Source organism: Alligator sinensis, unplaced genomic scaffold, assembly GCF_000455745.1.
Source record: "Alligator sinensis unplaced genomic scaffold, ASM45574v1 scaffold1575_1, whole genome shotgun sequence".
Classification (NCBI taxonomy): Eukaryota; Metazoa; Chordata; order Crocodylia; family Alligatoridae; genus Alligator; species Alligator sinensis.
In genome coordinates this window covers 216,364-241,347 of record NW_005843253.1, presented here as the reverse complement: position 1 = coordinate 241,347, position 24,984 = coordinate 216,364, and the positions used below count along the sequence as shown (strand labels likewise).

Below are 24,984 nucleotides of genomic sequence, written 5' to 3'. Positions count from 1 at the left end.
CCAGGCTCTGGGCCCCAGCGCGGAATCTGGATGCGGTGCCTGCCTCACCCTGCCCGGGCCCGGCACAGCCTGGTGCTGCTGGACACCGAGGGCTTCCCCGACCACGAGCAGGTGCCTGGGCAGGAGAGGGCACTGGGAGGGCAGTGCGGGCTGTGGAGTGAGAGGAGGGGGAGCTGGGAGCCCAGATGCTGGGTCCCCCCCAGCTCTGGGAGAGCTGCGGGGTGAGAGCAGGGGGCTGGGAGCCCGGATGCCTGGGTTCGCTGGGGGGCGCGGCTGACGTGCAGCTGCGCGCAGGACGACGAGGATGCCTTTTCCCGGCTCTTCGTGCTGAACGTGCTGCTCAGCAGCGTCTTCGTCTACAACAGCCGTGGTGACGGTGACCCCCAGACCCAGCTTGAGCGCCTCACGTATCCTCTGCATGCCCTCGCGCCGCCAGGGCCCCTGCCCATTCCTTGCCCCCCACCCTGCCCATGCTTCACTTTTCCTTCACTGGTGCCACAGCTACGTGCGGGAGCTGTCACAGCGGGTGCGTGTTCTGCCCGAGTGCTGCGAGCCCTGGGACAACAGTGTGCTGCTAAGCACCATCCTGCCCACTTTCGTGTGGTGCCTGCGGGATGTGGTGCCCGACCCCCAGCTCGACTGGGAGCTGGAAGAGGAGCAGCATAACCTGGACTCCACTGTCAGCGCTACACCAGGTGGGCTGGGGAGGCTAGTGGTAACGCCCACCCCAGAGCCAGCTGCATCTCAGGGACCCTGTGATACCAGCCCTGACACCCAGCCCAGTTCCAGCTGACCACAAGGTACTCTGGGGCCGGGCCCTGTTTCCCCACAGGTGCAGACCACTCCCCGACTCGCTGCATCCAGAGCACCTTCTCCTGCCGCAAACTCTTCCGCTTCTGCCCCCCCGGCCTGGACGGGGAGTGGGGGATGCCACCTGCCCCCCTCGGCCCACTGCACCCCACCTTCCAGGGGCAGCTGGAGCACTTCCAGCAGTACGTCCTGAGCTGCGAGCCCAAGACTACCCTGGGGAAACACCTCATAGACGGGACGTGTAAGTGCAGGGGTGAGGGGATGAGCTCAGGTGTCCAGGTGGCCCCTAATGTGGTCAGAGGGTTGGCAAGGGTCAGGGGCAGACAGGTACCTGACCCCATGCCCACCCCACCCTCCCCCCCAGTCCTGGCTGGGTTGCTGGAGCGCATCGTGGAGCTGCTGGGCCGGGATGAGACCATCCTGTTGCAGGAAGTGTGCAAAGAGCTGCTGGAGGCGACAATGCCGGTACAGGCAGGGCTGGGAGGGGCACTGCTGGTGGGCAGGGGGGTGCAGCCAGTGACTATGTCTCTCTCCTTCCTCCCCAGCATGAGGTTGAAGGCTGCAGGACCCCCAGCCCCTTGGGACCAGTCCTGGAGAGCAGAGGAGCAGCCAGTGCTGCGCAGCCTCTCAGGCCCAAGCCCAAGGTAGAGGAGAGGTGTCAGCCCCAGGACAGGGGCTGAGGGCAGGGGGGACCCAGAGCTCAGCCCACCCCTCTCCCCACAGGTGGAGGCTGTTGTGGTCCTGCAGGCATCTTCAGCCCCTGACAGGGATGGCACCAGGGGAGACAGTGCCCAGGCGTCACTGTGGGACCCAGCCCAGGCCACCTCTGCTACGGGGCCCATCTGCCTGGTGGAGAATGTGCCGAGCCAAGGGCTGCAGGTGAACCGGGAGGCACTGGCGCAGCTGCAGGCCAGGAGCCAGCCCGTGGTGGTGGTGGCCATCGCTGGGCTATACCGCACTGGCAAGTCCTATCTCATGAACCAGCTGGCCGGCAAGAGGACAGGCGAGTGCCCGGACGCCTGGGTTCTCTCCCTGCTCTGGGAGGGAAACGTGGGCTGTGAGCCTGGAAACCTGGGTCCTGTTGCTGTTGACAGCCCAGCACCGCTCTCCTGCAGGTTTCTCCCTGGGCTCCACCATCCAGTCACACACCAAAGGCATCTGGATGTGGTGCGTGCCCCACCCGCGCCGGCCCGGCCACACACTGGTGCTGCTGGATACGGAAGGGCTGGGTGATGTGGAGAAGGTGAGCGGGACGCGGCCCCAGGGTTGCCAGGAGCGTGGTTTGGGGTCTAGCAAAGCATGCTGGGAGGGGGTGACTACGAATAGTGCAAGGGCTGGGGTGTTACATGGGGTTTCCCTCCCCTGGGCGGAGGCTCACGGGATCCTGGGCTCTGGGGATTCGGGGCTGCCTCAGTTTCCCCCAGCCCAGGTCAGACGGTGCTCGTGGGTGGGTCCCACAGGGCAACGCCAAGAACGACACGTGGATCTTCACATTGGCCGTCCTGCTCTCCAGCACCCTGGTCTACAACAGCCTGGGCGTCATTGACCAAGGTGCCATGGACCGGCTGCAGTATCTTTGGCCACAGGACTGGTTAATAACTTGCTGCTGCTGCCAGCTGGGGGGGATGTGGTGGGTCTACGGGTTGTGGGGGTTTGTCTCCATTTCAGGGGTGCTAGCATCCACATTTCCTTAGCTGGCCCCAGCTATGTGACGGAGCTGACGGAGCACATCCAGGCCAAGGCAGCGTCTGGGGCTGGCCTGGCAGCAGCGGGGGACGGGGCCGACTTTGTGCGCTTCTTCCCAGCCTTCGTGTGGGCCGTGCGGGACTTCACACTGCAGCTGCGGCTGGACGGGCGGGACATCACGGCAGACGAGTACCTGGAGCACGCGCTGAGGCTGAAGCCAGGTGCGGCCTAAGGCCGTGGTGCAGGAGTGAGGCCTGGGGACCCCAGAGCTGTCCATGTCTTCAGCTGGCGCCTCTTCTCACCTCGCCCCCAGGTGATGACCAGTGCGCCCAGACCTACAACCTGCCACGGCTATGCCTGCACCACTTCTTCCCCACTCGCAAGTGCTTTGTGTTTGAGCAGCCAGCCCACGGGGAGTACCTGCACCGGCTGGAGGAGCTGCACGATGACCAGCTGGACCCTGGCTTCCGCAAGCAGGCAGCCCACTTCTGCGCATACATCTGGGCCACGGCACAGACCAAGGCCTTGCCGGGTGGCCATGTAGTGACAGGAAAGTGTGAGTACCCTGCGGGCAGTGCTGGAAGCAGCAGGGATGTCTGTGCCCAATGCTGGGGGAGCGGTTCAAGGAGAGGCCCTAGAAACCCCAAGGAGCTCGGGGAGGCATTGTGAGCAGATGGGGCTGAGCACATGTAGCCCAGGGCAGACAGGAAGCAGAGCCAGGGTGGAGCAGACTCCTCTGGGACAGCTCTCCCATGTGCCTGGACCAGTTTTGGGGCAAAGGGGTTCCTCCGGGATGTCTCTGATGTCCTGGAGAAAGTCTGGGGACCCACCTCTGAGCCATGCCCTCCACAGTGCTGGGGGACCTGGTGGTGACCTATGTGGATGCCATCTGCAGTGGGGCGGTGCCCTGCCTGGAGAATGCTGTGCTGGCCCTGGCGCAGGTGGAGAACTCAGTGGCAGTGGAGGAGGCCATGGCCCGGTACCGGACAGCACTTGGGCCATGGTCAGTGCTGCCCACAGAGACGTTGTCGGAGCTGCTAGCGCTACATGCACAGGCTGAGCACGATGCCCTGGAGGTGTTCATGGCGCGCGCCTTCAAGGACGAGGATCATCTCTTCCAGCGCAGCCTCAAGGTAGTGTGTGGGTCCAGCCCCAGTTTGGCTCTTTGCTGGGTTGGGGGGGAGTACAGCTCCAACAGCCATGTCCCTGCAGGAGCAGCTGGATGTGGAGCTGAGCAAGCTGTGCGCCGCCAACAAGCAGGCATCCCATGACCGGTGCCAAGCTGTGCTGCTGGAGCTCTCCGGGGACCTGGAAGCCCACATTGGCAGTGGCACCTACGCAGTGCCTGGTGGCTACCAGCGCTACCTGGATGAGCGTCAGCGAGTGGTGGAGCAGTACCAGGAGGTGTCACGCAAGGGGCTCATGGTGAGTGTGGTCAGGGGCCTGGGGTCCCGGATGTTTGGGCTCACTCCAGTTCTGTCCATGCCCTCCCAGGACAGGTGACATCCCTGGTGCAGTGGTTGGGGGCTGGGTGCGGCCGTGGCAGTGGTTCACCATGGACTGTGCCGTGCAGGCCGTGAGCGCCCTGCAGGAGTTCCTGCGGTCCCAGGATGCTGTGGCTGACACCATCCGGGAGGCAGACCAGAGCCTCAGTGAGCACGACAAGGAGCTTGCAGGTGAGACCCCACCCCAGCACCCCAGGTCACACCCCCCACCCGCTCTGACACAGCACATGGTGCCCCCCAGGGCAGCAGGCGCGGACAGAGGCGGCGGAGCACGAGGCGGCGGCACGGCGGATGGCACAGGAGGCGGCCGAGCAGAGGCGGCAGGAGGCCAAGCGCAGCCAGGCTCACAGGAGGGGGCAGAGCAGAGGCGGCAGGAGGCCAAGCGCAGCCAGGCTGAGCACGTGCAGCAGCTGGAGGCCCGGCTGGAGACTGAGCGCCAGCAGCTGCTGGCTGAGCACCAGCAGGCGCTGGACCACAAGCTGAAGGTACCAGGGGCTGGGTAGTGCCCAGACGCCTGGGTTTTCTCCCAGCTCAGAGAGCTGGGCACCCAGATGCCTGAGTCCCGCTGACTCTCTGCCCCCACCCAGGAGCAGGAACGGCTGTTGCACCAAGGCTTCCAGCACCAGGCTGAGCAGCTGCGGGCTGAGATCCGGGGCCTGCAGAGGCAGATAAGCCAGTCCCGACGCCAAACCTGCGTGCTCTTCTGAGGGGCTGCCCAGGCGCACATGTTTTGGACCCGCTGCCCCTCCCAGGAGAGGGGGGCACACCCCGGCTGGACTCGCTCCCTCTGCCCCTGGACTCGCTCCCTCTGCCCCTGGAGTTGCTCCCTCTGCCCCTGGAGGGCCCAGAGGCCTGGGGGGGCTGGATTCAGTGGGGCCCCGTGCCACTGTTAGGGTCCCTTTGTCCTGCTGCAATAAAGAATGCTTTGGAAATGCCCCAGTCTCCTCTGCCTTGTGGGGGGCACTGGGGACAGCCGGGGGCACTGTGGGGAGGGGATCCTCGAGGCGATGTCTGTGGGACTGGGGCTCTGCAGGGTGGGCAGCCTTGGGGACTTGCATGTGACACAGATATGGGGGCAGGCATGTGAGACCCCTTGCGTGGGTGGCAGGTCAGGGTGGGCACGTTGGCGTAAGCGTCTGGGATGTGCTGGTGTTGGTGCACCTGTGTGGGCACTCATGCGAGAGCTGGGGTGATGGCATGTATGAGATGAGCTGAACTGGACCATCACGTGTCACATGCCTGCACGGGTGTGTTGTCAACACGCCAAAGTAGCAGCAGTCGTGTGACAACTGTGCGTGAGTGTGTAAAGCCATGTTCAGGCGAGGGACAAGCCACACTGTGGGTGACAGCTGCACATAGCAGGGCATGTGTGAGACCATGCGAGCTGGGTTGCGGATGCTTGTGACATAACCCTGCCCGTGTGTGTGTGTGGTGTGTGTGTGTGTGTGTATGTGTGTGCGCGCGCGCATGTGCCAGATTCCCTCTGACCCGCCCTGGCTCCAGCTTTTGCTTTCGCTTTCCAACTGAGGCGTCCATCCTGGCTCTTGCAGTGCTGCCGGGCTGCCGGGCAGAGGCATGGATGCACAGCACAGTAACGAGACAGGTAGCCCACGCATCTGTGCCCCAGGGGCAAGTAAGAGCCGGACGCCCACATCTGCTCCGGTGCCTGGGGTACAAGCACCTGTAAACTGGCGGATCCCAGTCCTGGCGCAGGCAGGGCTAGTCCGGGAGATGGGGTGGGGGCTGAGTCCTAATCCCCTGGGCTTCTTAATCTGGACATCCCTCGAGCCCTTTCCTGTACCTCTGACCCCTTGAGCCCCTGTGACCCTCAGCCTGGCCCCCAAACCCTCACGGCTGCACCCCAGAGCCTGACACTTCCCTTCTCACCCCTGCCCAGCTCCAGTAGCCCTTCCGCAGGCCGCCCACCCCACAGCGATGGCGTTGCAGACCCCCATGCCAGCCCCCATCTGCCTGATCGAGAACAGCCCTGCAGGGGGGCTGCAGGTGAACCGGGAGGCGCTGGCGCAGCTGCAGGCCGGGAGCCAGCCTGTGGTGGTGGTGGCCATCGTGGGGCTGTACCGCACCGGCAAGTCCTATCTCATGAACCAGCTAGCCAGCAGAAGGACAGGTGAGTGCCCGGACACCTGGGTTGCACACCCAGCCTGGGGAGGGGAGTTGGGGGCTGGGGGTTGCAGCAGGGTGGAGCTGGGGGCTCCGGATGCCTGGGTCCTGTTGCTGTCGACAGCCCCAGCGCCACTCTCCTGCAGGCTTCTCCCTGGGCTCCACCATCCAGTCACACACCAAAGGCATCTGGATGTGGTGCGTGCCCCACCCGCGCCGGCCCGGCCACACGCTGGTGCTGCTGGACACCGAGGGGCTGGGCGATGTGGAGAAGGTGAGTGGGGCAGAGCCCAGTGGGGCTGCTGCAAGCATGGTCTGGGGTCTGGTAAGGGATGCTGGGAAGGGGCGGCTATGAAGGAGCAGTAGCACGGGGCCTGAGGTGTCACCTAGGGTCTCTCTCCAGGGAGCCCCCTAGGCGGAGGCTCACAGGGCTCCGGGTGCTGGGGATTTGGGGCTGCCTCAGTTTTCCCCAGCACAGATTTGACAGGGTTCGTGGGTGGGTCCCACAGGGCGATGCCAAGAATGACACGTGGATCTTCGCTCTGGCCGTGCTGCTCTCCAGCACCCTGGTCTACAACAGCCTGGGCATGATCGATCAGTGTGCCATGGAGCAGCTGCAGTATCCTTGACCCCAGGGCTGGGTAACAACCTGCTGGTGCTGCCAGCTGGGGGAGAAGTGGCAGGTCCATGGGCCGTGGGCTTATCTCCATTTCAGGGATGCCGGTGTCCGTGCTTCCTTAGCCGGCCCCAGCTACGTGACGGAGCTGACGGAGCACATCCAGGCCAAGGCGGCGCCTGGGGCCAGCCCAGCGGCAGGGGAGGACGGAGCCCAGTTTGTGCGCTTCTTCCCAGCCTTCGTGTGGGCCGTGCGGGACTTCACACTGCAGCTGCGGCTGGACGGGCGGGACATCACGGCGGACGAGTACCTGGAGCACGCGCTGAGGCTGAAGCCAGGTGGGTGCCGGGGGAGGCTGCACTGGGGTGAAAACATCCTCCCCTGATACCTAGGGCTGGCCTGGGGCAGGGGAGCTGTTTTCTGGGGTCTGCCGCAGCCCCAGAGCAGCCATGTCTCCCCTCTTGCTGACGTGTCACCCCAGGAAGTGGCCAGGTGGCCCAGACCTACAACCTGCCACGGCAATGCCTGCGCCGCTTCTTCCCCACTCGCAAGTGCTTCGTGTTTGAGCAGCCAGCCCACAGGGAGTACCTGCACCGGCTGGAGGAGCTGCACGATGACCAGCTGGACCCTGGCTTCCGCGAGCAGGTGGCCCGCTTCTGCGCACACATCTGGGCCACGGCGCAGACCAAGGCCCTGCCAGGCGGCCACGTAGTGACAGGGAAGCGTGAGTGTCTTTGCGGGATGGGGTCAGCCCGGCCCAGCCTGGGCAAGCTGTGGGAGGGCTGTGCCCAGCACAGGGGGAGCGGGTGGACAAACGGCCCCAGAAAGCACTGGGGGACTCGGGGAGACATTATGAGCCTGGGCAAGGCTGCATGCACATGGCCCAGGGCAGACAGGAAGGGACCCGACCCTGTGGAGTCCCCCTGCCCCAGGAAGCAGTACCAGGGTGGGGCTGACTCCCCCGGGACAGCTCTGCCGTGTGGCCGTGGCAGTCCTGGGGCAAAGAGCTTCCTCTGGGACGTCTCTGCCAACTCTGGTGGCCACGCAGGGAGGGCAGAGGCCCCGATACTGGCCCCAGTGTCCATCCTGGATGAGGTCTGGGAAGCCGCCTCTGAGCCGTGCCACCCACAGTGCTGGGGGACCTGGTGGTGACCTACGTGGACGCCATCCGCAGCGGGGCGGTGCCCTGCCTGGAGAGTGCCATGCTAGCCCTGGCGCAGGTGGAGAACTCGGCAGCAGTGGAGGCAGCCATGGCCCGCTACTCGGCGGCACTGGGGCCGGAGCTGGCGCTGCCCACAGAGACGCTGTCGGAGCTGCTGGCGCTGCACGCGCAGGCTGAGCGCGAGGCCTTGCGGGTATTCATGGCACGCACCTTCAAGGACGACACGCGCCAGTTCCAGAGCGAGCTCATGGTATGTCTCGTGGCCCCGGGGGCATCACTACCCTGGCCCAGCCCCGCTGCTGGGACATGCCCCTCACGCCTGTCCCGCACGTCCGTCTATCCCACAGTGCCGGCTGGAGGAGCGGAAGGAGGAACTCTGCCAGCGCAACGAGCGGGCATCCTTGGAGCACTGCCAGGCTGCACTCGCAGAGGTTTCACGGGACCTGGATGCCTGCATCCGGGACGGGTTTTATGTGGTGCCTGGTGGCTATCAGCGCTTCCTTGGTGACCGGCAGGAGATGGTGGAGCGCTACCGGCAGATGCCAGGCAAGGGGATAAAGGTAGGACCCAGCTGAGCCCCCTGTTTTGCCAGGGCCTTCCCAGGGATCCCAAACCTGTCCTGGGTACCCACTGCCCTCGTGCCTGGGAATGATGTGAGCAGGTGGGCGGACACTTGGGCAGTGGCTGGATCCAAAGGGGAAGGCCCCTGGCCTGCCCAACACTCACTGGATAACGCCCCGGCCTGTTGCCCCTCGCCCAGGCTGACGCAGCCCTGCAGGACTTCCTCACCTCCAGGGAGCCGATGGCCCAGGCCATCCTGCATGCTGACAAGGCCCTGACGGAGACAGAGAAGGAGGTGGAAGGTGCATGGGGCAGAGGCACTGCATAAGACAATGCCAAGGGGCAGGGACTGGATGGGATGCAATGCCAGGGGCAGCAGGTGCAATAATGCAGCCTCCACACCACCCCCAGCGCAGCGCATCCGGGCAGATGCCATGGAGCGGGAGCAGAAGCTGCTGCAGCAGGAGCAGGCTGAGGTGCAGCAGAAGCTGGAGGAGCAGAGGCGCAGCCATGAGGAGCACGTGCGGCAGCTGGAGGAGACACTGCAGCGGGAGCAGAAGGCACTGCTGGAGGAGCTGGACCGGACGGTGGCACAGAAGCTGCAGGTACGAGGGCAGGAGGGCATCCACGCAGTGCCCCAGGGCTGGATGGGGGCTGACATGCATGTCCCTGCAGGAGCAGGAGGCGCTGCTGTGTGAGGGCTTCCGGAAGGAGTCAGCCCGCATGGGGGAAGAGCTGCGCCAGCTGAGGGAGGAGAGCGCTGCCGTAAGCCAGCCATCCTGGATCAGTGCTGCGCTGGCCCTGCTGGGTGATGTGGCCTCCCTCATGTTCCCATGCTTTATGGGCAAGATCATGGGCTGGGGCACCCAGCTCCTCGGGCGGTTCTTATAAGGGCAGCGGGGAGTCATACTGCCTGGCATGGGGGCTGCTTCGTCCCTGCTGCCACTGTGCAGGCTGGGGTGTGGGAGGGGGCAGGATGCCAGGCTAGATGGGCCTGGGGCAAAGGGGTTCCTCCGGGACCCCAGGAATGGGGAATGAGTGTAGGGGGAATGGGGAGCCCAGACGAGAGTCTGCCCCAAGCCAAGCCTCGGCCCCCTGCTCCACACCCACAGGGCAGTGTCTGCCCCGGGACACGTGTGGGTGGAGGGGGCTGAGCTTGGCACCAGCTGCAACAGCATTGCTTCCAATAAGTGCAACAGCAATACTTCCAATAAACCCTTTACTGAATCCTGCTGGTCCTGTGTGATGCTGAGCACCTGCTGGGAACAGCTGAGGAATGAGATGCCCAGAGCCTCAGCCCTGCGCAGGGTGAGGGTCAGTTGCTTGGGGTCCCCGTGCGAGTACATACAGTCCCCCAGCTTGCCCTGCCCTGGGCTGATGCGTGCACATGTATTGCCTTGTGAACCCTGCTGGTTTCCTGGAATCAGCTGCTTGGCAGGAAGGGCGGTGGCGCGGCCCCCACCTCCCCCGGCCTGCTCACTGTACCGTGCTTGGCTCAGTCTCAGCCCCAGGGCCCCACTGCCAGGATCCTGTTTGGAGACACTGGCTGCCAGTTCCAGCCCCTTCCTGTTCCCGCAGGCCCACAGAAGGGCAGCTCCGAGCAAGGGGAGCCGCAGGGCATGGATCTGGGGGTTGGGTGCGAATCCAGGTGTCGAGCTCCCAGTGCCTAGCTCTACCCCCCAGAACCCCTCTGGCTCCAGCGTTTGGTGTCCTGCTTCCCATGCTTTGGTGCAACCTGCACCGGCTGGAGGAGCTGCACGACGACCAGCTGGAGCCTGGCTTCTGTGAGCAGGCGGCCCACTTCTGCACACACATCTGAGGCACAGCTCAGACCAAGGCTTTGCCAGGCGGCCACCTTCTAACAGGAAAGCATGAGTGCCCTGGGGACAGTGGCGGGTCTGTGCCCAGTGCTGGGTGAGTGGGTTGAGAGGCCCTGGAAACCCTGGGGGGTTCAGGGTGGCATCATGAGCAGACCAGGTTGAGCGCATGCAGCCCAGGGAAGAAGGGAAGCAGCACCAGAGCGGAGCAGATTCTCCCAGGACAGCTCTTCTGTGTGGCTGCAACTGTCCCGGGGCAAAGGGGTAACTCCAGGATGTCTCTGCCAACTTGGGTGCACACATGTGGAGGGCAGAGGCCCTGGTACCAGCCCCGCATCCATCCTGGAGGGGGTCCGGGAACCCGCCTCTGAGCCGTGCTGTCCTCAGTGCTGGGGGACCTGGTAGTGACCTACGTAGACACTATCCACAGCGGAGCAATACCCCACTTGGAAAGCGCCGTGCTGGCCCTGGCGCAGGTGGAGAATTCAGCAGTGGTGGAAGAGGCCCTGGCCTGGTGCATGGCGGTGCTGAGGCCACGGTCAGCACTGCCCACAGAGGCACTGCTGGAGCTGCTGGCGCTGCATGCAGAGGCCAAGTGTGAGGCCTTGCAGGTGTTCATGGCACACACCTTCTGTGACAAGGTCCACCTCAAGGTCCTGTGCGGGGCAGCCCGAGTTTGGGTTGCATCCTGGGTGGGGGTGGGAGTGCAGCTCCACCAGCTCCAACCTACTGTGTCCCTGCAGGACCCGCTGGACATGGAGCTGAGTGCATCGCCAATAAGCAGGAGTCCTGGGACCGGTGCCAGGCTGCGCTGCAGGAGCTGTCCAGGGACCTGGATGCCCACATCCACAGCAGCACGTATGCAGTGTCCTGTGGCTACCTGGATGAGTGCCAGCAGGTCATGGGGCAGTACTGGAAGATACCAAGCAAGGGGCTCATGGTGACTACAGCAGAGGGATGGCTGGAGCAGGCTGGGGGCCTGGACATCTGGATTCTGTCCAGCCCTGGGAGGGGGTTGGGAGCTGGGGGCCCGGACACCTAGGTTGTCTCCAGCTCTGGCTCTGTGCGTACCTTCCTGGGGCTGGTGACATCCCTGGCGTGGTGTGTTACCAGATTTGCCCGTTATTTTGGGGTGTGCTCATTTAAGGGATACGTTTCTAGGGTCTTGGTAATTCTGTCAATGTGCTGCTTGTGTACTGGTGTTTCTATACGGCGCTGTATCTCTCCCTTCTGCAAGCCCTCACCCAATTAACGTGACACGCCTGACCTGGCCGGGCTGATCAGCATGGACAGGCTGACACCCTCATATGCCAAGAATCAGTTCATAAGAGCAACAATAAAATGCAGTCAGACACAAGCACACAGGTAAACAGAATCCCTCTGAATCCGGCTGGGTGTCCAGCTGACACCCTCATGGGCCAGCATTCAGTTCATAAGGGCACGTCTGAGTCAAACTGGGTCAATCAGCCTGTACAAGCTGATCCCCTTATGTGTTTCAAACTCAGCACGTCCCAATCTTTGGCCTCTTGATGAGCAGACCCCACAATAATTTGGGCTTCACAGGGATCTTTAGCATAGGTAAAAGAAGCGTTGCTGCAGAGCACGGGAGGAAAGAGAAGCAGAGAAGGAAAAATATACCCAATTACTACCAGTTTGACTATAAAAGTTATTTATTGCTAAGCATATGAAATATATAATAGTACTAGTAGTAATAGACATGCAAAAGAAAAACAAACACCAACAATGACAATACTACCCTGGTTTCACTAAGTATTTGGGGAAACTTAGCTCAAGCTTAACTGATACAGTTCAGGTTCAGAAGTTTATGCCTAGAAAGAAGACAGAGAACGCTGGGATCTCACCTAGTCCACGGTACTCAGGCTGCAAAGCTGACAGGCACAGTCTGTAGCACAGTCCTTGAAGGGAGAGATGATCTGTTCTTCCAGCGTCCCAAGAACGACAGGGGATGGTGTCAGCACAGGGGTTTTCTTCTTCTCCTTCTTTCCTCCTGCTTCTTCTTCTTCTCTTTTCTTCTTGCAGCACACACACTTACAGATTTTTATACCCTCAGTTCAGCTGCTCCGTAGCACCCTCAGTAGTGTAAATCATTGTCTTTTCTATTGACAAGGGGTTATCTGGTTTGGACCATCTCAGGAAACTGATTGATAATCAGGAAACACTTAAGATTAGGGAGTAACCCAAATACTTGGGAGCCAGCTTGAGATTCCTATGGGTGGCAGATATACTGATGGGATATCTCATGGTTTCTTCAGGAACAATAGATAGCTTGCAGCATCAGGATTTTGGATTTTTACTTGTTGTGCACAAGCCTCAGCTTAGCATGACTTTTCCAGATCTTACTATAGTCTTTTAACAGACTTAAAGCAATTATTGGGGTGCTCATAACCTTTTGTGGAGAGGACTCCCACCAGTCGTCTCGGGAAAGATATGACAACACCTGGGATTAGGGCTCCAGCAGGCTGGATGCTGTGATGAACCCTAAACCATTGTTCAAATGTTGCCATACCCCCTCTGACTCGGTCTCTTGCCTCAGCATTCCCTAACCCGGCAACCGAGTTTTAGTCAATCAAGTTTAAATAGGCCTCCCATAGTGGGACGGGGGAATGTACGGCCCGAGATGCCTATTAAACTTAGAGGTGTGTGTGTGTGTTGGGGGGGAAGACCTTTGTAAATCCAGAATAGAACTGGTCTGATAAATGCTGAGCTGGGTGTGTGTGAACATGGGTTGATTAACATTGGAAGCACAGATTCCCCATCATGCTGCGCTCTCCTGCTTCTCTGGTCCCAGAATTCACTGCAGTCTCTGCTTCAGGCTTTCTGTTCTCCATCTCTCATGTAAATGAATGGTCATCTGGTTCCATCTCGGATGCAAATGAGACTAGGGCAGTTGTTCACTCTTGTCACCCTGATCGGGAGGGTTTTAGGTGCGTCTCTCACTGCATCTTAATCAGTTTCGTTCAGGCGTGGGGGGGGGGGGGGGGAGTCCTTTGTGAGTCAGACAGACTGCATCCTGTGCCCCAAGAACACAGAGCTGAGACGTAACAGGTGGTTGGGGCTGGGCACAGCTGTGGCTCACCATGGGCCATGCCGTGCAGGCGGTGAGCGTCCTGAAGAAGTTCCTGCAGTCCCAGGATGCCGTGGCCAACACCATCCTGCAGGCGGATCATAGCCTCAGCGAGCGCGACAAGGAGCTTTCAAGTGAAACCGCACCTGGCACCCCCGCCCCACCCGCTCCACACCCCAGCCTGGCCCTGACACAGCACCCGGTGCCCCCCAGAGCAGCGGGCACGGGCGGAGGCAGCGGAGTGCGAGGCGGCAGCGTAGCGGGCAGCACAGGAGGTGGCCAAGCAGAGCGGCAGGAGGCTGAGCACAGCCATGAGGAGCACATGCGGCATCTGAAGGCTCAGCTCGAGGCCGAGCACCAGCAGCTGCTGGACGAGCACTGGCAGGTGCTGGACCACAAGCTGCGGGTACTGGGGGCTGGGTGAAGCCCGGATGCCTGGGTTCTCTCCTGGCTCGGGGAGCTGGGTTCCCAGATGCCCGGGTCTGGCTGACTCTGCCCCCACCCAACAGCAGCAGTTGCTGATGCAGCAGGGCTTCCAGCACCAGGTCGAGCTGCTGCAGAACAAGATCCGGGGCCTGCGGAGACAGAGCGGGGCTGTGCTGCTGTCGGGATCCCGCTGCCCTGCTGCAATAAAGAATGCTCTGCAGATGCCCCAGTCTCCTTTGCCTTGTGGGGGGCCTGGGGACTGCTGGGGGCACTGTGGGGAGGGGTCCTGTGGGCAATGTCTGTGGGGCTGGGGCTCTGGCGGGTGGGTGGCCTTGGGGATGTGTGTAACACAGGCATATGCATGTGTGTGACACACAGGTATGGGAGGTTGCGTGTGAGACCCTCTGTGTGGGTGGCAGGACAGGGTGGGCATTGGTGTGAGCATCTTAAGACGTGTTGTGGGCGTTGGTGCGCCTGAGTGGGTGTGCGTGCGAGAGCTGGGGTGATGGCATGTATGGAACGAGCTGAACTGGGCCTCCACGTGTCACATGTCTGCACATGTGTGTTGTCAACACGCCAAAGTGGCAGCAGCCGTGCGACAACTGCATGTGTGTGTGAAACCTGCATGTTCAGGCGTAGAACCAGCCACACTGCCGGCAATAGCTGAATGTAGCGAGGCATGTATGAGACCACGCGACTCGTGTTGTGGATGGCTGTGACAACCCTGCCCATGTGTGTGCACGTGTGTGTGCGTGTGTGTGTGAGATTCCCTCACCCCCCCCTTGGAGCCCCACCCAACCTGGGCTTCGCATTGGCTCTGGCTTTTGCCTTGTTTTCCATCCAAGACTGCCCTCCTGGCTCTGGCAGCACCGGCCAGCCGGACACAGGGCACAGGGCAAAGTAACGGGCCCTGGGGCCAGCTGGCAGTGTGGTCTGGGGTCTGGCAAAGCATGCTGGGAAAGGGCAGAGTGCTTAAGGGGCTGGCCAGAGGTGTCAGATGCCAGGTGGGCAAGGCAGGTTGGGGCTGGCTCCTCCATCTCCAGGTTCTCGCTCCTGTGAGGGCCGGAGCGCAGGACACCTGGGTTCCAGCCTCAGTCAGCTGAGATGTGCAGAGTCCCTCCCCGTGCCTCAGTTTCCCCACGGTGCGGCTCGTACTCCTGGCCTCCTGGAGCAGCGCTGGGCAGGTGGAAGCTGGGAACCGTCCCACAGGGCGATGCCAGAAATGACATGTGAATCTTCACATTGGCGATGCTGCTCTCCAGCACCCTGGTCTACAGCAGCCTGGGCATCACTGACCAGTGCCCTGACCAGCTGCAGTATCCTTGGCCCCGGGACTGGTTAATAACCCACTGCTGCTGCCAGCTCGGGGGAGGTGGTGGGTCCCTGGGCCATGGGGCCCATACCCATCTCAGGGACACCAGTGTCCATGTTTCCTTAGGAGCTGACGGAGCACATCCAGGCCAAGGCAGTGCCTGGGGCTGGCCAGGGCCAAGTTCATGCACTTCTTCCTGGCCTTCGTGTGGGCCGTGCGGGACTTCACACTGCAGTTGCAGCTGGACGGGCGGGACATCACGGCAGACGAGTACCTGGAGCACGTGCTGAGGCTGAGGCTGAGGCCAGGTGGGTGCCAGGGGAGGCTGCACCGGGGTGAAGGTATCCTCCCAAGGTACGTAGGGCTGGCCTGGGGCAGGGAGGCTGTTTTCTGGGGCCTGCCGCGCCCCTGGAGCAGTCACCTCTCCCCTCTCACTGGTGGCTGGGGGGCCCGCGGCGGTACACTGCTTCTTCCCCACCAGCAAGTGCTTCGTGTTCAAGCAGCCGGCCCGCGGGCAGGACCTGCCTCGGCTGGAGGAGACACAGGACTTCCCGGCCAGGCCATCCTGTGCACTGAGGAGGCGGAGAAGGAGGTGGAAGGTGCATGGGGGCAGAGACACTGTGTGAAGTGACACCAAGTGTGGGTGGCAGGGGCTGAGCTTTGGCCACAGCTGTGACAGCGCCACTTTGCCGAATTGCATTAGTCCCACATGATGCTGAGCACCTGCCTGGCCCCATCCCCCCACGCCCGAGGGCTGCTTGTACAAGGTCCCTGTGCCAGAACACGCTCGTGCTCCTGCAGTTTCCTGGCCCGCCCTGCCCCAGGCTGATGCATGCACACTTAATGCAGGCTGAGCTCTGCTGATTTCCCAAAATTGGCTGCTTTACAGGAAGGGCAGTAGCACGCCCTGCACCTTGTGCCTCCTGGCTGCCTTCCAGCCCCCTCTGACCTGCCTGCCCTGAGACGCTGACTGAGACGGGATGAGCCTGGAGCTCAAGCTCGGGGGACAGGTCTCAGCCCAAGGCAGAGCTTGCCAGGCCAGGAAGGGAGGCCAGGAGGGGTCCCGTGTGAGGGAGGCCAAATCGCCCTCTGCTTCTTTCCCTTGCACTTTTGCGAGCTGGAGTCCTGCCTCCTGGAGGCAGCAACACTGAGCACTGTGCTGCAGCACGGGCTTCGGACACCAGTGAGTGACTCTCCCCATCCAAGCCCTCAGCCTTGACCCTGGTGGCAGGTATGGGGGTCCTGTCCTGGGGGGCACAAACCTGCCCTGCCGCGGCCTGGTTAAAAGCAAAGAGGACTCCTGGCTCCCAGCCCCTCTCCTCTCGGAGCCAGGGTAGGACCCAGGAGTCCTGGCTCCCAGCCCCATCTGCTCGATCCACTTCCATTCATTTCATAAAGGAGGGGTGCCCCGAGGATTTTGGGGACTGACTGAGGGACCCGGTGCTCTGGACAGGCCTGTGGGACCTGCGCAGGACAGTAGCTTTGCTGTCATCCAGCTTTCGGCAATGGCCTCGAACATACCCATGGAGCAGCCCCTGTGCTCGGTGGGGAATGACACCGGCGGGGAGCTAACGGCGAACCTGAATGCCCTGGAGAGCCTACGTGGCATCACCCAGCCCGTGGTGGTGGTGACCATCGCCGGGCTGTACCGCACTGGCAAGTCCTACCTCATGAACCAGCTGGCCGGAAAGAGGACAGGTAAGATGGCGGCTACGTGGTCTCCTGTCCCAACAGCCCCCCAGGGAGATGTCCGGTCCCCTGGTACATCCTTCATCCACTCCCAGCTGTCCTGTGGGTTTGTGTCCACACCTCTGGGAAGGGCTTGAATCTAGTGCTCAGGGCAGAGAGGACTGACACTCTGGACACCTGGGTTGTGTCCCCAGTCCAGGAAGGAGAGTGGGGGGTAGCGAGTTAGAGCCGGGTGTGGGGGAGCCAGGACTCCCGGGTTTACTGCTCTGTGTGTGCAACTCCTGCATCCCTCTGCCTGCAGGCTTCTCCCTGGGCTCCACGGTGCAGTCGCACACCAAGGGCATCTGGATGTGGTGCATGCCCCACCCCGCCGGTGTGACCTTGTCCTGGTGCTGCTGGATACGGAGGGGCTGGGCGACGTGGAGAAGGTGGGCGAGAGAGCTGGACAAGGTCTTGCGGTGTCCTTGGGTGACTCTGCTCCTCCCAGCACTTTGGTGGGGTGGAACGGCATGTGCTAGAGCCCCACTGGCATGCCAGGGGTTGGTGCTGGGGGGGAGGGGGAGTTCTCCAACCTGTCTTGTCCTCAGCAGACAAAACCATTGGTGACTTTTGCCATCCCTCCACTTGGCTGAGCCACCCCTGGTGCCTTATCCTCCCTCCCCAGGGTAACACAAAGAATGATTGCTGGATCTTCGCACTGGCCGTGCTTCTCAACAGCCTGTTGGTCTACAACAGCAAAGGCACCATCGACCAGTATGCCATGGAGCAGCTCCAGTATCCTTTCCATGCAGGGGAGCTTTGCAGGGGTGTGGAGCTGGGCCCCCCAGCCTGTCCCTATCAGTTGCGTTAGACTCCTTAGCTGCACCTGCCGACCAGCTTCATGTCCGAGCTGATGGACCACATCAAGGTCAAGGCCCAGGAAGGGGATGGTGAGGGTGATGACACAGAGTTCATCCGCTTCTTTCCTGGCTTCATCTGGGCTGTGCAGGAATTCACCCTGCAGCTGATAATCAACGGGCAGCCGGTGACAGAGGATCAGTACTTGGAGAATGCGCTCGCCCTGAAGCCCGGTAAGAGGGAGGCGGCTGATGGGTAACTCTGTAGGGTGGGTCCCCTGGGCCCTGTTCACCTGCCATCGTTGGTCAGAGATGGATACAGGGAAGGGGAAGATGTGGAAAGGTCGAGAGACTGGTGTGAGCAGAGCTGTTCTGACAACCTCAGCACCTATGAAACTTCATTGGCTGTTTCCAAAACTGAACTCTGTTAGCATCGAGCCAGACCTTGGTGTGAGCTGTGCCCAGGCGCCAGTTTGTGACGCCCTGTGACTGGCATGTCTAAAGGGCTGTGCTAACAACCCTCAGCAGGTACCACCAGACTTTCAGTAACTCTGCTTCTCTCTGGACCCACAGGCAACAGCAAGAGGGTGATGGAGTACAACCTGCCACACCAGTGCCTCTGCAGCTTCTTCCCAACCTGCAAGTGCTTTGTCTTTGTCCAGACAGTCCCCGCAAAGGATATCAGTCAACTTGAGTTGCTGCCTGAGAGCACCCTGGACCCACAGTTCCTGGTACAGCCCCGCCACTTCTGCAACTACGTCTTCCAAGAAGCCAAGGCCAAGACAGTCAAAGGAGGGCACTGTGTCAATGGGCGAAGTACATCTACCACACGGCCGCTCTTACAGAAAGACATCAATGTCCATGCATGCTGTTTTGCTGTCTGGGCTGTGGCGCATCCTCCAAGGGGAGGATTGGTTTGAGCTGGTTGTGGAAGGTGCGGGGGGGGGCTCCACAGCCACTCTGCAGAGAGATCCCCAGGGGCAACCAGTCTTCAAGCTCTCGGCTGCTCTGTCCTTGAGCTTTGAGTCTGGTGGTCTCTGGGCTACTCTGATTTAGGTGCAGCTTCCCTGGTCTCTGTCCTGTAGGAACAGGATGGAGGAGACTCCCTCTCACTTGCAGAGCGTTTTGCCATCTGTGACTACAAGGAGGCCTAGAAATCTCCCACCAGATCCTAACCGCTTTTCATGGGGTGGTATCGCTCCCTGAAAGATCTTTACTCCTCCTCCTACTCCCAGTGTTCAGCTCCTTAGTCCAAAACTACGTGAAGCCCATCCGCAGTGGGAAGGTGCCCTGCATTGACAATACCGTCATTGCCTTGGCTGCCATAGAGAACGAGGCTGCCATCAAGGCAGCCCTGGCTCATTATGTGGCTGAGATGAGGAAGCTGCAGTTGCCAGTGGAGCTGGACAAGTTGTTGGAGGCTCATGGGAAGTGTGAAGAGGGAGCCCTGAAGCTTTTCATGGAGCACTCCTTCAGGGACAGCGAGCAGCAATACCAGAAGCAGCTTGTAGTAGGTGGGGCATTTTGGTGTGGGTCTGCACTCCCATAGCCTGTCTGTACAGAGTCCAGCCTTGGAGACTACAGCTAGTCTTCATTTGCTGGGGGATGGTGTCTTGAGGCCTCGCTGAGCACAGATGTAGGACAGAAACTGCTGCATCCTTAAGAGCTCAGGCCAACAGCCTTTATCTTGTCAGTGGCTCACTGGATCCACAGTCCCTCCAGGCCAGCCCACCCGCCCAGTTAGCCAGTGACCATTCGGTGTGCCCTTCTTCCAGTTTGCCACAGAAATGTGTACAGGTCCATTCCTGCAGCAGAGGAGTCCAGAGGGGACAGAAGCCCAACCCTAGCCTTTTGTTGTGCAGGTCGGGATAGCCGAACAGCATGGAAACATCCTGGCTCAAAATGAAGATGTTTCCAAGGAGACCTGCCTGGCCCTGCTGGAGGAGCTCTCAGCCCCCATGAAGAAGAACCTCAGTGATGGAGTTTACTCACAACCTGGTGGTTACGGGGTCTACGAGGCAGACCTGAGCCAGGTGGTGGAGGGTTACTGGGGAAAACCCAGCGAAGGAGTCAAGGTGGGTGTCTGCGACCAGCTCCCTCTGTTCTGCTCCACACTGGGGCTGGTTTGTTTTAGGAGCTAACACAGCTCCTGGAGGAGGAAGCTGGAATTTACTCTGGCTTGTTGAATCCCAGCTGATTTGCCACGTACGGCCCCGTGGCCGAGTCAGATTCCCTGTCCTGTCACAGCACGCAGAGAATGGTTTGAAGTGGCACGAAGTGAAGTCTAACTAGTATATTAGTGAGAGCTCATGAATAACCAAGGATTGCTGGTTTCTTGCTCCAGGCAGAGGAGGTCCTGGATCAGTTCCTGGCCAAGATGCAGCCAGAGGCGGCGGCAGTGCTGAAGGTGGACACCAAGCTGACCGAGGCAGAGAAGCACGTTGCGGGTACGTCCCGTGAGCCATCCTCTGGTGGGTTGCTCTTTCCTTTGGTGGGTTGAGAGCAACACAAAGGTGTCTTTCACACCTCCATCTGTGGCCCATGTTGGAGGCTCCTGGCTCTCCCACCAGTCCAGGGCTTTTGTGTGTCCCCTCTAACACGCATCCCTAGATGCAGCGTGACCTGGGTCACTACCAGCACAAGATATGGAGAAGCACCTGACCTCACTCAGATGCTCATTTCCAATGTGGTTATTTAAGCGAGCAGGTGAAAAACACCTGAATGTGTTACAGTCGGTCAGCCCTGTGGGGCCATGGACTGAACTGACCTAGATATAACCTCTACTCCCAGCCTGGACCATGGCTGAAGTTCCCAAAAGCCACCAAAGTCCAACTTTCATTGGGATCTGGGGACCCAATCACTTAAATTGTTTGAGTAGAAGGGGCCAGGTCCCTTGGGTCACCTCTTTCCAGAGCAGGGAGTGGGACTGCATTTCCTCTCCCTCCACTACTTTTATCCAGATGAGAAGCAGAAAGCCGGGGTGTGGAGCAGCAGATGAAGGCAACGGAGGAGAAGAGGATGCAGATGGATGACCAAGAGGATGCTGATGAAAGACCAAGAGCGCAGCTATGAGGAGAACCTGAAACAGCTGAAAGCCAAGATGAAGGACGAGGCAGAGAGAGCTAGGAAGGAGGCCGCACAGGTCTTGGAGTGCAAGCTGAAGGAGCAAGAGGCAATACTGAGTAAGGGCTTTACTAAGCAAGCGGAGCTGATGCAGGAGGAGATTGAAGAAAGGGATGAAGTCCATAGATGTGACAGGTCTGCTCTCAGGTATCTTCACCACCATTGGGGAAGGCCTGAGAGCCATCAATGGCATCGCAAGTCTCACTAAATTCCGGCAGACGGCCCAGCCAAAACACAAGTAGCTGTGCCTCTGCTGGAAAAGGCCGGCTTCCTGCCTGCTGGCGCTTCCGGGAACAACCCCTGCCTGCAGCTTAAAGCTTCTGCTTAGCCATGCGAGCTTCAGGAAGGCGTGATCCACGAGCTGTGAAATACTGGCCCAGTGATGCAAGATCCCTAGATTCTGGCTCTGGGAGGGCAGTGGGATCTGGTGGGTTTGGCTGAGGGGGACCTCTGGTTTCTCTCTGTGGACCTGCCTCAGTGGCTGTGAGGAGGAGCTGTGTGGACCTGTGGCACCTGAAGCAGCACCTGCCAGCATTCAGTGACGTGCATGTCAGCATCTGCTTCAGCCCCTGTACCCCACATGCTGCACATGGCCTGCATCTTGTTTCACTCAGAGCCATTAAACAGCCTTGTATTGCAGCCCAGAGCACCTGCATCCCAGTGTTTGCTATCAATAAGGCAGTCGCAGCTGGTATCCTCCAGCCCCAGTGCTGGGATGACCAGGGGGCAGGACAATTTTTCTCTGTTCTCTGCCTGTGGAAGCATACCGCTGGCACCCTCCTCTCCCAGCCATCGGGTAAACTGAGTCACGTGCAGTGCTTCTTACACATGTCCCACACTCCCCACAAGTCTGCTCCAGGTGCAAGACTAAGCCCCTCTCTTCAGCCACGTTATCCTGTCCAGACATCCTCAGCGTGCCCTCCAGCTGGAGAACGCTGTTTGCTCGGTGTTGCAGGCCTGACCATTGCTGCCTAGGGGCTGAGGACACAAGGTAGAACTTTAGACTTTGCCTTAGCTCAGCCAGCGATAAACCCTGACCCCTCGATGTGCCCTGCTTGTGTCAGAGTGGTAGACAGGGCATGGGAAGCAGCTGCCTCCAGCGGTGCGCAGGAGGACTGGGGACCTTGGACTATTGTGCAATTTGCTGCAGGGGCCTGACTTCTGGGAAGCGTGTGACACCAGAGGAGAGGCACAAGAAGCATGCTCGGCCTGTGATCATATTTCAAATGGCAGGACTGGGGTTTCTGAAGGGATTTATGCTCCTTAGGAAGATAGGGGGAGGCGGAGGGGACGCTTTCCAAAGCACCAGACCATTTAACTGTGGTTGAAAACAGTGAGAGAAGCTCTGCGAAGCTGCACTCTCTGTCCGGGTGTTTAAGCCCCAAGGTGTCTCCATTATAAAATAGGCCCGTGATCACCTTTAAAGGCATATCCAAAAGTGGAGAGAGAGTCTGATGAAGAAGTACTAATCAATGGCAAATCCTCATCACAACCATTTTGGGGCTCCACTGCCACCCCCCAGCTGTTCTCCCAGAAAAGCCAGGGGAAGCAGGTAGGAAGTCCCATCCTCAGGGCTTGGGTTCTCACCTGCTCACAGTGAGATGGACACCTGAAGTTTGAGTGGGTTTCGGGTGTAACGTCAGAGGTTATGTGAGATGACAGAGGCCTGGGGCTGCCTGAGAATCTGCAGACCTGCCACGTGCAGGTGGAAATCAGTGCCTCTGGCCTCTGCTGCTTTCTGGAAACCCAGGAGCAGCTGAGGATCTGGCAGGGTTGCTAACCGAATACCAAAAGGCAGGCACGCTCCGGCAAGGGGTTGGCCACCTGCGAATGCCCTGCACTTTCCTCTTGTCCCACCACTTACCAGCATCACCTGTGCTAAGAGCTGCACTCAAGAGGAGTCTAACGGCCACAACTGGTCCTAGGCAGCCGCACTTTGTATTTTTGAGTGCCAGCTTCAGGCATCAGAGTCATGACCTGGCATATTTATACTGATTGCTATTTCATAGAGCACAAGCTTCGTATTATCTGATTGAGCTGCCACAAGCAGCTACCACTTATCCCTTACCTTATCTTGGCTATCAACTTCCCCATCTAGCATGGAGGCAGCGGAGGTGCATCTGCTAGAACTGGTTCACTGCAAACTTTGCCACAAATGGGGAGCTGCAGGCAGAAATATAATTGCCGAGATGATATCCATCAAGAGAGACTTTTCTGAGGACAGACGTTGTGCTAAACCTAATCCATCCGCCGGACTCCTCATAACTTGTACATTTCAGTTGACAAGAAAATCATGAATACTTTGACTGTCCACGAGCAGATTGGTTTCTTTTTTTCCCAGTTACAAGTTCCACCCCCCCCAACCACTATTTACTGCTCTATTTTTGGGGATCAGATCTGCAATTGGGTGGGAAGCATGAGCAATGGGGAGGGTGTGGCGGAGCACCTTTGGGGGTGTTCACCACTCGAGGGCTTTCACAGGCTCTGAGGGGAGCCTGCTTTGGTGGAGCAGCAGGGGAAACCTCCCCCAGGAACTATATTGAGGGGGGAGGTGTGTGGCAGGGCACTGTGGGTGCTGCCACTTTAAGAGCAGAGCCAAGCAGCCAGCAGGTGCGTGATTGCAGCAGCCATTTTAGACTCTGGGCTGCCTATATAAATGGGGTAGTTCGCTGCTGGCAGGTGAGGCAGAAACATCACCTGGCTGCAAGTCTGCATACAATGTCCTGGAGGGAAGGGCAGGAGCTGTAGGGGATGGTTTGGAGGCTCCTAGTCCTGGGCATGACCTAACACTGCACCCTGCCAGGAGTGGGTGGTCTGGTGGGGCTCGGTGGAGTGGGAGCCCCCAGGAAATACCAGGCCAGTTACCATTCTGGTGAAAGGCAGGTTGGGGCGCCTTAACCCCAGCCCTCACCTTTGGGTGGGTCATTTATCATTGGAGGTAGTTGGGGGCCAGGCATGGCTGGAGCCACCTGAGCCCAGGGAGGGTGCAAGGCCCAGAATGGGCCAGGCATGGCTATGGCCACCTGAGCCCCACTGGGGAGGGAAGCCCTGTAGCCCCAGTGAGGGGGCAGAGATGAGGAGCCCCAGTGAGGGGAAAACCAGAGGGCTGGGAGCCCAGTATGTATGAGCATATAGAGTTGCCCCGGAAGGGGCCAGGGCAAGCTTAGATCCAGTCAGGTAATTGGCTGGCCACTACCCTGGTGAGGGTTGCGGGAGAGGCCCAAAAGACGGTATGTCTGCCACCTAAGGTGTGAACTAGCTAAAGCTTATGGCCTAAGGGGCCTGCTCCAAGAGGGAAAAAGGCAGTACAAGTTGTTGAGGCATAAAAGAGACCCTGAGGGGGGGTGGAGTGTGAGAGGCCCTAGTGAGAGGAGGGCGGTATGAATGTGTGTACGTTTGAGGCCTGACAACAAGGGCTAAGCTTGATCCAGCTGTAAGCTGGGAGCATTGTCATCTGGATGCCATCTGCGAGGCTTGGGCTGCGGTGTAGGGGAGGAACAGAGCTGCAGATAGCACCCCCTGGCATCGGGGCAAGAAATGGTCAGCCTGCCGCCTTAATTAACATGATTAATTACAACAAGGCATGGCAGACGAGACAGGTGGGCGGTATGCCCAGAGACAGGTGGGGAAACCAGCACTATGGCTGGTCAGGGAGTTCCCACTTTGCCACAGAGGGGAAGGGCACAAGAATACAGGGGCCTAGAAACGGAGGAAGACAGGATGTGTGGGGGAGATGCAGGCAAGGCTGATCGAGGATTTAAAAGGCATAGAGATAAACGTAGCCATGCGGGCGGCATAACAGAGAAAGCTGTGGCAAGATGGTCTTCCTCCTCCCTCTTCCTCCCCCAGTGTGAAAAAAAACCTGTGGCAGGGTCTGTGTGTTAATGTGTGTATTGCAGCACCTGACACGCTCTGGGGGCTATTTCATTCATACTAATAATATCCCTGCTGGACTCAGTGATTGATGGCAATGAGGAGGGAAGGTGTGTAGAGGTGCACTGGAGTGACCACAGTGATTACTAGCATTTTCGGAGTTTGAGCAGTTTCTCAGGGAAGAAAAACCTCTTTGCAAACAGAAAGGCAAAGCCCCCTGCATTTCTTCACGTACTCACTGGAACAGACTTTTCCGGCATTAGAAGCATGAGACGCCTGCTGTCTCCAGCTAGACAAAAGGAAACAGTCTTCTAGGAACAGTGAGTCAAGGTGTTAGCGCTGCAGTAGGGAGAGATCAAGAG

At 59.8% G+C, this 24,984-nt stretch overlaps 4 protein-coding genes and 1 pseudogene across 6 annotated transcripts; all 5 read left to right on the top strand.

Annotated features, from left to right (window-relative positions):
* The first annotated feature begins 7 nt into the window (after window positions 1-7).
* On the top strand, window positions 8-4,933 carry LOC102369523 (guanylate-binding protein 1-like). Of its 3 annotated transcripts, none has more exons than XM_025194590.1 (17): window positions 8-111; window positions 295-407; window positions 502-695; window positions 833-1,051; window positions 1,175-1,275; window positions 1,356-1,454; window positions 1,534-1,813; window positions 1,926-2,053; window positions 2,271-2,361; window positions 2,505-2,717; window positions 2,810-3,052; window positions 3,349-3,629; window positions 3,709-3,921; window positions 4,070-4,172; window positions 4,243-4,318; window positions 4,369-4,486; window positions 4,589-4,933. In XM_025194590.1, the coding sequence occupies exons 1-17, from the start codon at window positions 31-33 to the stop codon at window positions 4,706-4,708; spliced, it is 2,673 nt and encodes an 890-aa protein (XP_025050375.1). In that variant the 5' UTR covers window positions 8-30; the 3' UTR covers window positions 4,709-4,933. The 3 variants fall into 3 exon arrangements, with proteins under 3 accessions (XP_025050375.1, XP_025050374.1, XP_014382500.1); XM_025194589.1 differs by having other exon boundaries at window positions 2,271-2,380; window positions 2,515-2,717; window positions 3,715-3,921; XM_014527014.2 differs by having other exon boundaries at window positions 2,271-2,380; window positions 2,515-2,717; window positions 4,589-4,932.
* Window positions 4,934-5,077: 144 nt separating this feature from the next.
* LOC102385888 (guanylate-binding protein 1-like) lies at window positions 5,078-9,697 on the top strand. The gene is made up of 11 exons (XM_006038105.3): window positions 5,078-5,604; window positions 5,899-6,129; window positions 6,269-6,396; window positions 6,632-6,741; window positions 6,874-7,076; window positions 7,220-7,462; window positions 7,870-8,150; window positions 8,248-8,460; window positions 8,661-8,763; window positions 8,873-9,066; window positions 9,137-9,697. The coding sequence occupies exons 1-11, from the start codon at window positions 5,577-5,579 to the stop codon at window positions 9,350-9,352; spliced, it is 1,950 nt and encodes a 649-aa protein (XP_006038167.1). The 5' UTR covers window positions 5,078-5,576; the 3' UTR covers window positions 9,353-9,697.
* A 185-nt stretch (window positions 9,698-9,882) lies between these two features.
* LOC102369269 (guanylate-binding protein 2) lies at window positions 9,883-16,063 on the top strand. Its single transcript, XM_025194587.1, has 5 exons — window positions 9,883-11,218; window positions 13,395-13,769; window positions 13,873-14,018; window positions 15,276-15,455; window positions 15,991-16,063. Exons 1-5 carry the CDS (start codon window positions 11,180-11,182, stop codon window positions 16,061-16,063), a joined length of 813 nt encoding a protein of 270 aa, XP_025050372.1. The 5' UTR covers window positions 9,883-11,179.
* On the top strand, window positions 14,687-23,047 carry LOC102369013 (guanylate-binding protein 1-like). Its single transcript, XM_025194594.1, is given in 11 exon segments — window positions 14,687-15,700; window positions 15,991-16,284; window positions 16,500-16,799; window positions 17,092-17,157; window positions 17,160-17,218; window positions 17,455-17,564; window positions 17,667-17,860; window positions 18,200-18,442; window positions 19,489-19,701; window positions 19,971-20,073; window positions 20,587-23,047. Coding segments are annotated over 7 exon segments (909 nt in total). The 5' UTR covers window positions 14,687-15,700; window positions 15,991-16,284; window positions 16,500-16,606; the 3' UTR covers window positions 19,533-19,701; window positions 19,971-20,073; window positions 20,587-23,047.
* The window catches only part of LOC102385738, an 11,545-nt pseudogene continuing 7,215 nt past the window's right edge, over window positions 20,655-24,984 (top strand).